Raw genomic sequence first — 14201 nt, forward strand, 5'->3', positions numbered from 1 at the left:
TGCTGAAAAATGGCGTTAAACCCTACAACAACAACAACAACAACCATCCAGAAACATTTCATTAAATTACTTTCTCTGAAAAGGCAGCTTGACTTCTCATATGACCATAGAACGAATAACAGTGACTGGTTCCTTAATTTATGTAATAATCATATATTTAGTACATTTATTTTTAAACACTTATTTCACCCAATGCGAAATCATGGATGTTGACAAATCGTGCTATCTCTCTGCAATCAAATAACATATTAAAATGTACACTATCTAATAACAAAGCGTCTTTTATTGATTTCAATCAATACAAACAGAAACGTCTAAGTCGCCAATAAATTAACTTTTGTATCATCAATTGTTTACTTTGACTGTAATGTTTGCATATTTATTTTTACTCCCCCCCCCCGTAATATTAAGTCTTTTTTATCTAATCTTGCTAACGGGCAATAAGGAGAGCATGTCTTGTTTGAGACTGGTATCAATCGTCCTTTACATTCACAGTCATGTGAAGAGACTTGACGGGGGAGGGGACGAGTTAAATAAAACCTAAAAACAACTAGTCGAGGGGACGAGATAACTTCAACTTGTTCGCATATGGTTAAATAAACTGCTATGCTACTTGTTTACACAAATTGATTATGCGAGGAGCGACGTATATGACGAAGAAACAGGTTAAATGTTATCTCGTATCAACAATGTAGGATAACGATTCACCATCCATCATTCTAGTCGTAAACCTCGTCATATAGTTCCTAATATTTTTCTGTGGAAGAAAAGGGGATCAACAGTTTCCAGTTTTGAGTATGAAGTTATCTTTTTTAAGGAGAACTACTGCCAACAGACCATCGTCTACAGTACTGGTAGGTATTATAAAAGTAAGGTTAACTGTGTGATGAACCATACAATGTTTTTAAGAAAGCAACAAAACCACTACAACCACCAACAACAATACAAATGAAATTGTTAAGTCAGTGTAAGGATCGTTTCATGATTAAGCCTAAGAGTGTGTGCCTTTAGAATGCTAAAGACGGATCGCAATACAAGCCATTGTTAAGCCATCTGGAGAATCTGCAGAGATATGTATTAACCGTTTCGGAAACAGAATTTGACATGATAAAACTCTTGTTGAGTGTATGATGGTAACTTTTTCCATTGGCTCGGTGGAGAGACAAAGGTTACGAACAATCCGAATTGACAGTACTACTGCAAATACCAATGTTGGTTCATTGTTAGGTGGCGAAGAAAGTATTTACGGACAAGAAAACTTACGCACATCTACCAGATGGGTTGTTTACTGTTCTACAAGAGTGAGTATCATACTTATAACATCTAAGAAAAGTAATGCATATTTGTAAGTAAGTAAGTGTGTGTGTGTGTGTGTGTGTGTGTGTGTGTGTGTGTGTGCGTGTGTGTGTGTGTGTGATTTGGATTTTTAACGTAACCTTAACAATTTTTCAGTCATATCGCTACGATGTCTGCAGTGTGGCAGTGTATAGTGATGTCTAGCACTGAGGAATCATGCCGCAGACATGTAGCATGATGTCCCACCAGTCACATTATCCTGACACCAGGCCGACCAGTCCTAACACTAACCGCTTAATGCTGAGCGCCAAGCGAGGCAGTTGTTAGTACCATTTTTGTAAGTCTTTGGTATGACTCGGCCGGGGATCGAACCCACGACCTCCCGCATCCTATGTAAGTAAGTAAGTAAGTAAGCAAGCAAGCAAGCGAGTGAGCAAGCAAGCATGCATGCATGCATGCATGCATGTATGTATGTATGTATGTATGTATGTATGTATGTATGTATGTATGTATGTAAGTATGTATGCATGTATGTATGTATGTTTGTATGTATGTATGTATGTATGTATGCATGTATGTATGTATGTATGCATGCATGAATGCATGCATGTATGAATGTATGTATGTATATATGTATGCATGCATAGTTCTTTGCATACATGTATATAATTTAATGTTAATTTCTCTCTAATGTTATATATGAGCGAACGAGAGAGTAACATATATATCTGTATAATTTGCGCGCACTGTATTTATACTTAACGATATAGAATGCAACACTAAAAGAATATATCCAATAAAAATAATAATAATAATAATAATAGTAATGATAACATTTTTCATAGGAGGAAACATTCATCAACTAAAACCAATCTTCGATATGGTCTTCTTAAAAATAACAAACTGTAGCACAGAGATTATTTACATAACGTATCAAAGAAATGTCATCAATGACCATGTAATCCAAAATGTACAGTTTAATCTGTTTCTCTCAAATTTACCCATGGGCAAAGAAGAAATACAAGCCTTAATGAATTGCTAGTTAATTGCAAAAGATGGTATGTATAAATATAATGCGGGTTTAGCTATAGATGGTACTTAAAATATCATATACAATCCATAATAGTTTTTGGAGTTGTAATTGGTGGACTACAGTGATTTATTTTAGGACAAAATACTTTTCTCCTTTACCCCGAGTTACTATATCTAACAATAACCATTACAGCTTTTGCAAATGGTATTATTACCCTGAGCGGATAATATGTGACGTCACATGTAGTCATGTGATATGTTAAATCTGTTAAATGTTTTCTATTCCTTATTGTTGTCTGGTGGAATATTAGTGATGCCGCCGTGGGATCCGACACAGTATCCCACGAGACAACACTATACGAGAACAGTCTTATATGGAGTAAGCAATAAAAGAATATTATAGAAGTACCAAGTCCGCAAGTTTTGATTCAAAGTCAGACACTGTATTTAAAGGAAACATTAACTCGTCTTCAGTAGCAGTTTTTAAACTTAACAATAGATAAATAAATAAATGGAGATATAAATATATAAACAAATCAATGCATAAAGGGAGAGGGGGTAAAGAGTAAGAAGGTCACGAACTAAAATATAGATATACATTTATGCATTCTGCCTATGTTTCCCTGCATCCCTAGGAAAATGACAAGCAATTTATGGTGCTTGCCATCGACTTTGGTACCACCTACTCCAGCTGGGCATGTTCAATGCGACATGAATATGAAGAGAATCCTACCAAGATCTACGTCCGCCAATGGATTGGCGGGGAACATTTCTCGCCGAAAGTACCTACAACCGTTTTAATCAGACCTGATGGGAAGACACTGGAGGCTTTTGGGTACGAAGCGGAGGATCGATACGCTGACCTCGTGGAGGAAGGACAGCACAAATGTTGGTACTACTTCGAAAAATTTAAAATGAAGATTTTCAATAACAAGGTAAGTACCCTATGTACGGATAATCCCTATGTACGTGTAATCCCTATGTCAATACTCATTAATTGTATGGCTTGTATGTTTGCTTCTTTTTTTCCTGCCGTGTCCACGAAACTGTTTAGTAGACATGCCTAATTTGAACTGAGATGAAGTTGTATTGAGAAGAAATATGCAAAGATTCGATTAGGAACTGTGCATTATAATTTCTAGCACGAGACAGAGTCTCATTCAATTTTGTATACGTACTTAATAAATTTATTATAAAAACGATGTTTTTTTTAAAAAATATTTTGATTTGTGTGCTTGAATTTTTGCTAATTTAAGAGAAACTTTATATAAATGTTTTCAAGTTTCGGGAAAGACATCTTTTCTGCTGCAGACTGCTTTCTTGTATAGTTATTAGTTATTAGTGTGTTTTAGGGTAGTATGAATAGCAAATATGATAAAGCAGTTTGCACAGACTGTTAAATTTTTTTTTCTTTGTGGAAATTGAAGCATGAATGGTTTAGAAGCTCACGGATACTATAGTTTCGTTGTAGGTTAAAAGCCTTTAAAATGATATGCTTACAGTGCTTTAGTTGAGAGGGGAATGAATGCTATATTTTCAAAAGTATATTTCGAAGATTTTGAAAATAATATTTCATAAAACTTTCTGCCTGGGTGTTTTACGGGCAATGACAACTTACGTTTCCAAAGACACACTGATACAAGTACTTATAGTACTGCATTTTTATTACTGACACATGGACAGCATAAAAGAGTGGTCTCAAGCGCTTGCTTTTACCGATCAATACATCTCAGGTCTGCCCGCGTAGGATCGAGTCTCGGACAAATGTGGGTATGTGAGAAAGCTTGTCAATAGCTTGGGACGATGGTTCTTATCGGGATTTTCCCGCGTTCTTCCCCACCAGCTATAATGCCTGACATGCGTAGCCTATCATGCGCTGATTAATGGCGTTATACCCACAACAATAACAACAAGAAATAAAAAGGGCAGATTTTTTTGACATTATTTAAATTTTCATTAAAGGGTCCTCGCTGCTATTTTTCCCTCTAATGCACTGGGCCTAGCGACTCATTTATGGATATTATATTTCCAATGTAGATTCAAGTATAGAACTGATGTCAGCCTTGCTGCTGAGTTGTCGGGAAACCTTAGAGTAAATGTATTGATGTAATGAATATAAGTGCTGTAAATGGACCTAGGCTGTCCCCCTTCTTTGTTTGGCATTGAACAAATCTATATTAGGAGATGAGAAAGTTAAATATTAAAAATTGAAATTCACTAGACCAGTAACAATTGTTTGTACAAATCATTAAGTTTAATAGACAAAGCTACCTTAAATTAAAGTGAATACAATGTAGAGAATTATGAATTAATTAAATACCGTTAGATCATTACACTTATGACCGACAAATTAATTGCAGTGTTGAGACAATGTTTCATTTCACTAAATAAATATTTTTACTATCGACTCTGGTCTGAACAATCAGCAACAGTGTAAATTTGTTTCCCATTTTCATGTAGTTGCAGATACAACTCAAAATATTTATTTGCTGGAATATTTTATCATAGACTATGGTCTTATACAGACGTGTAAAATAATCTTTTAAGGAGAGAAGTCTGCGGTTTTTGTTACAATTTTGGACTAAAAAGCAACACTTCGGCTCCTTGGATGTAAAAACTTGCTGTAACAAAACCTTCCCAATTTATCGTGTAAAAGAGCCTTGAATCGAATCCCTCATGGCAGTTAGGTTCAAACCATATTGCAGAAATGACTGACTTACAGACTGCCAGATAATAAAGTACGGATAGGCTTTAACGAACTATGAATATGTATTTATAGTTTATGAAGTTTGCATCAGAACACACTTCAGGCATTATCTTTTATCAAATTATTTACACTGCATTACATTACGTTAATTTTCTTGTGTTTTGAAGATATTCAGACACGTCCAATACAATTATTTTATCTTTTCATATCTGTTTATTTCTGATGACATCAACATTAAACTATCTTTTATGTCAAATTAATTGTACCGAAGTATAAATGCAAATTAAAAGCTTCACGTGATCTTAATTAGTAATTTGAAAGTATCATAGTGCCAGAATAAAAAATTGAAACTTCACACAAAATAATAGTTGTGACGCAAGCACACGTAGCTGCAAAATATATATTCTAATTTATTGGTTCAAAAGAATTTGTCAACACTTCATGTTAAAGAGATATGTTAAGTGCTTTACAAGAAACGGCATACGCACATGGTAAAGAGCCATTAGAGAATCAGCCGTTATCGTCAGACAACCAATCAAATTCAGCAAGGATATCCAGATGTCAAAACTAGACAGTTTGGAATCGTTTGATCAATAGATACCAAAACATGAGACTATAATTGATGAATGTACCAAAAGAAAAGATTGTATTGTATTGTATTGTATTGTATTGTAGAGTATAGTATTGTATTGCATTGTATTGTATTGCGAAACCAGTTAGAAAGTGTTGAAAGTGCATTTTAAGTGTAAGCTGTTGTTAAAAAAGAAACAGTCGGAACGTTTTCAAAGCAAAATGCGCCCATCTCTCCCATAAAATGAAGTGCGCCTATAACTGTTAAATTGAACTTGTATTAATTAATTGTCGTTGCTTTAACTGTATGCATGTCGTAAATGTCTGCTGCCACTTGTCCTTCACATAACAGATATAACTCTTATTAAGGTGATAATGTTTTCTTTGCGAATGTAAAGATTGGTTGGTTTGCAATCCTTTCATTTCCACTTTATTTATTTCCTTCTTATTTCTTCCAAGCAATGATTGATATTTGTGTGAGCAAGTGGACTTCGAAATCGCAGTAAAATGTTTTGAATGCTTCTTTTTATCAGTTGTCTACGAAGAGGTGTAACTTCGTTGCGTCTTATAAAACGGTATAAAACATTCAGACAATGCATTGTTCTTTACAAATTGACTTTATATATGATCACCAAGCCAGCAGGACATCCATCAACAACTATACCTTTATTTTCAACATTTTGCGACATTCCTATAATCATTTCAATTGTTTGAATGATTTAAGATTAGTGTTATATTTCTCCATGCCTATGGTTAGGCCTAAAGCAGCTATTTCATCTGCACTATGTAAATCAGCATCTTTACTAAAGAATGGTAATATATCAATTTTGCTGCTTGAAATTAAAGGTAAACCTTTTCATTTTCTTTTATGTAATTTCGTAATACAGTTACTTTTAACTTATGTTTCTGCCATGAAAACATGTTAATATAAACAAATTATCTATTTATGTCGACATTGTTGCTTTAATTATAGACTTATAAAATAGTTAAATCAACTTTCAGAAAAAAGGTTAAATTCAATGCAATGAAGCTTTGTTTCATTATTTATGTTTTGAAAATAAATGACAGTTGAGTGTTTTACTTTTCTGTACCTTCTGCTAATTGTCATCACAGTCTAATTGGTCGAATAGTTTTATTTATGTTCCGAAAACTCCTGAGTAGAGCCAGTCTGGAGATTTTCACGTTTAATTGTTATTATTGTTTTCGTATCTCAATAAGCGATTAAGACTCATGTATGCTAATAATAGCTCAAGTAGATAACAACAGCAACAACTTTCTTCATTGCAATTATTTGAAAATGTTCAATGTTGTATGTACAGGAGTTATCCCGTAAGACGATGGTGGAAGATATTACCGGTAAACCACTACCAGCCATTACGGTATTTTCCCGAGCTATACAATTTATGAAGGAGGACTTTTTGCTTCAGTTTAAAAGCAAGATAGACGGGACAATGGAGGACCGCGATATTTGTTGGGTGTTGACTGTTCCCGCGATTTGGAATGAGTCCGCCAAGCAGTTCATGAGGCATGCGGCTGTAACAGTAAGATATGTAGAAAAAGAAATTAATTTGTAATCCAGATGTTACGGATTTTTTTCTTGTCGACAGGTGGTGGCAGGTCTACGTCAAACTTTAATGAATAATTTATTGTGTATATTTATGTACAACACGCACCCAACTGCGAACAGGAGAGATCTATGTCTGTCATCGCATGTTGAGTAGATAGACCAGGGTCTATGCATTTCGCATGAAATCATGTGCGTAAGACTCATATTTACAATTGTATTTTGCGGATAGGGGCAAATTACAAGCAAATGAATGTGGCAAAGAGAGGTCTAAGTGAAACCATGTAGATGGTTATCTGTGTAAGATACTTTTATGTGAATACTTTTGCTTTCACCTTTAATTGTATCGGAATGGTATTATTATTATTATTATTATTATTACAAGTAGTAGTAGTAATAGTCTTATTATTTTACAGCAAAAACATGAGATTACTATATCTGAAAAACTGTTAGAACACAGTGGATTCATCATTTAGTTTTTCTAAAACATTTGAAAGAGCTTCTGGTTATTTCTACGAAGAATTCTTTCATCGATGTTGTTCCAAACATGATAGCAGTTTGGGATTAGCGATAACCTAAAAGTTGTAATTTTTTATAGTGTTTTCTCCAATACATATAAATCATATCGAAATGATAATCTTAGTAGGGGCCACGTCTAACTTCATTCGCTTACTTAGCTCGATTTCCTTAAAGAAAACCATGGTTTAAAGACCCAAGTCAGTATAATCACCATGCAGATTCTTCCTCGTAGGAAATGTATTACTAATATTTGTTTCTTTCTTTGATACCCTGAGACTTTACGCATGACCCTGGCTATCCACTGTGTCAAGTTTTACTGAAATTCGATATTTCTAATAAACAGGCATGCAGTGTGCGCCGAAAATATCTTACAATAATTGATAGATATGGACACTAACGTTGGAACGTTCCGACGAATCGGGTTTCTCCTTCTGATGTAGGGAGACTGCGACGGTCGTCATCAACAATATCTAAGTTTATAACATGCAAAATATTTGACGAGTCAAAATTCTCTCGTCCAAACGCTTTAGTTGATAGTTTTGTATGTTGGTATTCTAATTGTCTCTCGTTCAGGAATATTCATACAGAACCTGCATTAGACAACTTGTTCGAAACCAAAAATATTATTTGTAGAATGTTTATACCATGAAATATTTGTTTATGATTTCAAAAGGCCGGCATTAAAAACCAACATCTGTGTATAGCACTGGAACCGGAGGCAGCTTCATTGCTGTGCAACTATCTTCCAGTGAAGAAGTTCACAATCACTGGGTCACTATCAACGTTGCAAACGTTTCAGAAGGGATCCAAATACATGGTCTTGGATGCGGGAGGTATAACTGTTTCTTACTTTTTTATGTTTATGTTTCAAGTATCAATTTTACTTCCGGTCGTCTCTGTGTTTCTCTAATTGTCTTTATTTCATGAAAAAGACACCATTAGGTACATGTGTAGAGCATTCTTTAAGTTTCGTGTTAGCCGAAAATCCTTAAATCAGAGCAAACAGTTTCATGCAAAGGTTTCAAGTTAGTTTCAATTGTTTTTTCTTTGGTGGTTTCTTTGCGATGGGGCATTATTCTATTTATTATTTTTGTTAGACTGCGTATATGCGTTTTTGTTTTATATCCCGCTAAACTATAATTCGAATAAACAAATCGTACTGTTGCAGGTGGAACTGTAGATATCACAGTGCATGAGATAATCGGTGGAGGCAAATTAAAAGAGCTCTTCAAGGCAGGTGGCGGACCATGGGGAGGAACTACTGTTGATGAAGCCTTCAAGCAGTTCGTTATTCAATTGGTTGGATACAGTGTCTTCCAAAAGTTTTCTACAGAATGCACCGACGATCTGTTGGACATGTTTAGAGGGTTTGAAGTGAAAAAGAGAGAAATACAGTCACGAAAGGACTCCATGATCGCTGTTCGAATTCCAGTGTCTCTGATGACACTATTCGAAGACGAGATTGGGGAAACACTTCAAGAATTTATCAGTGAATCAAGCGTGTTCAAAAACCAGGTGAAAATAGCTCATGGCAAGATCAAAGTAGATGCTGCAATTTATAAAGATTTCTTTCGTAAACCTGTACAAAATATAACATCCTTCGTACGCACTCTGCTTCAAGAAAAGCAACTGACAGGCGTGAAATCCATCATAATGGTTGGAGGTTTTTCTGAATGTCAAATGCTTCAAGAATCTATGATGTCGAATTTCCCAAAAATCAGCATCATCATCCCACAAGAGCCTGGTTCGGTTGTACTTAAAGGAGCCGTTATATATGGTCATAACCAGGGTGCAATTGTAGAGCGTGTATGTAGGTACACGTATGGTATTGCGGGAGCAAAACCGTTCATAAAAGGAATACACAGAGAGGAGTTTCGAGAAGAAACCGACGTGGGACCACTGTGTAGCGGTGTCTTTGTTAAGGTTGTTGAGGCCGGTCAAAGCGTCAAATTGAACGAGCGCCGAGAGGCAGGTATATTTAAACTAAATATGGAAGATCAAGATACATATTCTTTCCCCATATATGTTTCAAATAAGGCATCACCAATGTATATAACAGATGTAGGATGTGAACAAGTCGGGTGTGTGTCAATCTCTGGCTTAGACAGATCTGTACCATTAAAGGATAGACACGTCGCTGTTTGCGTCATATTTGGAGGAACTGAAATTGAAATGGAAGCAAAAGAAGTTCACACGGGTCTAAAATCTACTGCTATTTTAGACTTCCTCCAATGACTATTTAGACGCTCAGTGCCTCATACTATTTATGTTTGACTATACTCACTATTCAAGGTTAGAAATATTGTTTAAAACTAGAATGAAAGACAGCTTCATCTGGAATATACACTATACATTGATTTCGTTGTATTCTAAATTGCCAACGTTTTAATAAAATCTGCTCATCCAAAACCTTGATGACAGGAAATAAGGTACGATTTTTATAGAATTGCACCATATATAAAGGAGAAAAGAAGAACAATGTAAGCCTAACCCAAACATTATGGTTATACAAGTGAATTTTTCAAATGCTTTTGGAAAGATCTTGGACCTTACTTAGCAGTGGCACTCAAACAGGGAATAATGCATACATAAAGACAGAGAATAATGCATACCTAAAGACAGGGAATAATCCATACCTAAAGACAGGGAATAATTAATACCTAAAGATAGCGAATAATGCATACCTAAAGATAGGGAATAATCAATACCTAAGGAGGATGGACCAAAACAAGATTATAAAACGTAGTATATTACGTATCTCCTAAATGTGGGACATAAATTCTGATTTCCAAAGTTATATATATATATATATATATATATATATATATAATATATATATATATATATATACACATACATACATACATACATTTTGCCTACTATTATGAAGTATTATTCTACAGAATCCTGTGATAGCACTTTCCGTTCTGTCTGGTGTATATTTATAATTCTCTATAATTAATTCTATATACCTTGATTTCTTTCATAGGAATCCGGAATGATTGTGTAGATAGATGAGAATTAATTACTAGGTCGTCGTGCAAGTGTGTCTGTTACGCACGAGAGCATATAACACCGATTTTGCGGCATCATTTTGTGGTGATGTGTGCTTAGTCGTGATTGAATATGGGCTGGTGTGTGCAAGCAAGGCGATGGGTGCCGTTTACCTGGTTTCGAATTTCCGTAGAGTACGAATTAAAAATTCTCTAACCTGTATGATAGTATTATTTGTATTAAATATTAATTCTGCCTACTATTATCAAGCATTCTCCTCCGGAATCAGGGATAGCACATTCCGTTCTATCTGTGTATATTTATAATTGTCTATACTGGATAAATCACAGGATCAGTATATACTATAATACAGAATACTGACGAAAGTGATATACCTGGAGTACTAACATTTGCTAACTTTCAAAAGGTTTTCATTTCAGTCTCTTGGACGTATTTTTTGCATACATTCCTTTCCTTTTTTAACTCTGGTCAGATGATACAGGATTTAATTAGAACCTTTAATCAAGTTATCACTGCAACAGTTCAACATGGATGTCTTGCTTAATTGTTGTTATTACTGGAGGATACAGAGAAAGTGAATCAGTCTACACATGTTATATGCAGAAAGTTTAGTTATCTAATTTAAAAACAGCAAAACAATACAGACGTTAAATGGTTAATGATTGGCAACATCGAATATGCAACATGATAGTTCGCAGATGACACAGTATTAATCCTCAATGGCACCTTCATTTCAGTAAATGTCGTGTTACAAGTTTTAAGAACGTTTGGTATTATTCCTGGTCTTTGAACATACATTACGGAAATAGAAAGCTGTTTTTATTGGTGGTGTTATGTACATCTATATTGTGCGCTTAACTTCTAACCATAATTAAGGGTTGTGGAGTTCTCGCCAACCTGACGTTTGTCATAATTATAAGTGGTAAACAAGAAGTTTACTAAATGTAAGTTCAAGACCATAATTTCCTTTATAATTTGATGGTCAGTCTCTGGAATAGTTTACAGTTGTATTCAGATAAAATTCAAGATTAATTATTTATTTAAGCTATTCATTGGTATTACAAAGTGTCCGCTGACTTTTTGGACTAAAACACTACTTTGGGATTATTGATAATTCTTTCAAAGGCATTCTGGATTGTGGCACAGCAAGACATTCAAGAGTATTGGTTGATCAAGACATTCAAGACTGTTGGAATTCATTCGGAACATTCTATACTAGTGGACTTGTTTTAAGGTTTAGGACTATTTGAGATTTAATTCACAAACCTGCTTGTATATATTAAAGTTTATCTTTGTAACTAAGAAAAATAAATTATTTGTTGATTTTACTAAACTTTTTGTATAGCTTCTTTCTTTTGCACAGACGAAGACCCAAAGTTGGAATAGTAGTAGCAAATTTATGGCCGAAAACATGGCATCAGGGATTTAAATTACAGTGGTAACAGTCTTTACATTATAAGGCATCACATCTTCTGTTAACTGAGAAAATGAAAACAAATTTATTAAAATAAATAGTAGAAAGTAAGGAACGTGTTAAATATATTGTATTCTAACACTTAAAGAATAACAGTATAAAAATGCGTAATAATTCCATGCTAAAATTATTTATATATATCCGATCCAGAGCCAAAATTCATATTATAGAAAAAGTCGAAATATTAAGTTGGAACTCAAGGAGATTTGCAGTAAAAAGGGATCGTTAGTAAAAGATGTTCCTGCCTATGTGCGAAAGATGACTGACCTTTGTAAATTTATCATGGCCTTGAAAATTACATGGATTTGCCGTCTCTTACTTTCTGAAAAATGTAAAAGATGCCAGAAATTTTGGAAAAAAATAACCCGTATGTAAAAAAAAGGATCTGGAGTTCTAGGCAAATATTTGACAGAGAAGTTACCCAAGAAATTAATTGACTTTATTCGATGTCATTATAATATTGAAAAATATGCCACTTCTATACAAAAAAGAAGGATTACATCAACTGAAAGAATGGAAACCGTAATTTGTTGAGGAGTGAATGGTTAGGATCAAGTGTTAACATTCACAAGAATATATCATATACATTTGTTATATTGTATGCCAAATATTATTGCTATTCTATTAGTTTCTTTAAATTTGTACTTCCTGTTCAAACCGATTTCTTTTTGCCTTATATCCTTTTCAATTTCTTCCTCGTTCTATTATTGTTCTTTAACCATACTGTTAAGCGTCATAATGTGTTTGTCAATCTACCCAGTTGAATGCTCTCTTTCTGTATCCAGAATAAGATTTTTGAATCATATAGCTGTTATGTATATTTAATTTGTATTGTTTGTTGTTATTTAATGATTATATGCTATATATATATATCTGTATTGTTTAGTTGACCATTGTTCAAATTCAAGTTGATGGTTTAACTGACCAGCGACATTTATTGTGTAAACATCATAATACATTAACTAATATTTCTTCATGATTGTAATTTCTTTTAAAAATCATGAGATTAAAGGATTGAAAATTATACACAATATCAAACGTACCTCGGGCGGCATAGTTCTGTCTGTGATAAAATCAATTTTTCTATACATAAAACTGCTATCGAACATCTCTGAATATATGTTTTGGTTCAAAGTTTGAAAAGAATTGCTTGGAACAAAAGATGATTTCATATTTGGAATTGTTTATATACATCCCAAGGGTTCCAAATACTAATCAATAGATGCAAACTTGAGGGCGAATTACTGCCCACACTCCATGAAACTCAGCATGTGTTCTTGTTAGGCGATTAGAACAACCGGACATCAGATATAGATGTCAACCAATACTGGCATCACAGATAATCTTGATCAAATCCAAATGAAAAGAAATGCCTGTGATAAAAAGTGGTCAAATAACTAGTAATCGCATGTTCGAACTTTGTAGAAATTACAATATGTATATAGCTAACACAGGAATCGGATATGACAAAGGAATAGGCAAATGTACAAGTAAAGGTGTAGGTGTAATAAACTATCTAGTTACCAATGTAGATGTTTTTTTTTGTATTGGTGTGGTCCTCTCAGTCGCCATCACAGAGAGGACCCCCTATTGCCGAAAGATATAAAAGGTTTCTATGTGTTTATGCTTTAGAAGGTTTTTGTTCATGATTTTTGTCCTATTCTCTCTGACATTCATGATGTAGTAACTTTTCGCCGTACACACTGAGGTGACTGCGTGCTCATTTGAGTCAAAATGTGTCATAATCCTGTTGTGGAGATATGATCAATAAATACTTGAAATGTACACGAGAAGTTTCGCTGCCACGTTTTGTAATTTTTGTAAGATGATTTGAAATACAGGTGTTGTTCCGGAAACATGGACTAAACGGTTGATTATACTGATATATAAAGCTAAGGAAAATCAACCATGTTCTACCAATTACAGGCCAATTACTCTGTTAAGTTGTCTTGGTAAGGTATTTACCGCTGTTCTTAACAATAGAATTTCCCTTTTTCCTGAAGAAAACAATTTACCTTTTCAAG

The 14201-nt window shown here is 34.3% G+C and overlaps 1 protein-coding gene across 1 annotated transcript in view; it reads left to right on the forward strand.

Moving 5' to 3' along the window:
• Positions 1-1167: 1167 nt before the first annotated feature.
• Positions 1168-14201, forward strand: part of LOC149775050 (uncharacterized) — a 30262-nt gene continuing 17228 nt past the window's right edge. Inside the window, exons 1-5 of the mRNA XM_089944331.1 lie at positions 1168-1301; positions 2964-3263; positions 6925-7146; positions 8362-8521; positions 8857-9920. Coding sequence (XP_089800457.1) covers positions 2982-3263; positions 6925-7146; positions 8362-8521; positions 8857-9920 — 1728 coding nt within the window. The 5' untranslated portion in view covers positions 1168-1301; positions 2964-2981. The remainder of the gene's footprint in view (positions 1302-2963; positions 3264-6924; positions 7147-8361; positions 8522-8856; positions 9921-14201) is intronic.

The sequence above is a fragment of the Sinohyriopsis cumingii genome, chromosome 19, assembly GCF_028554795.1.
Source record: "Sinohyriopsis cumingii isolate HCF-2022 chromosome 19, ASM2855479v2, whole genome shotgun sequence".
NCBI classification, from domain to species: domain Eukaryota; kingdom Metazoa; phylum Mollusca; class Bivalvia; order Unionida; family Unionidae; genus Sinohyriopsis; species Sinohyriopsis cumingii.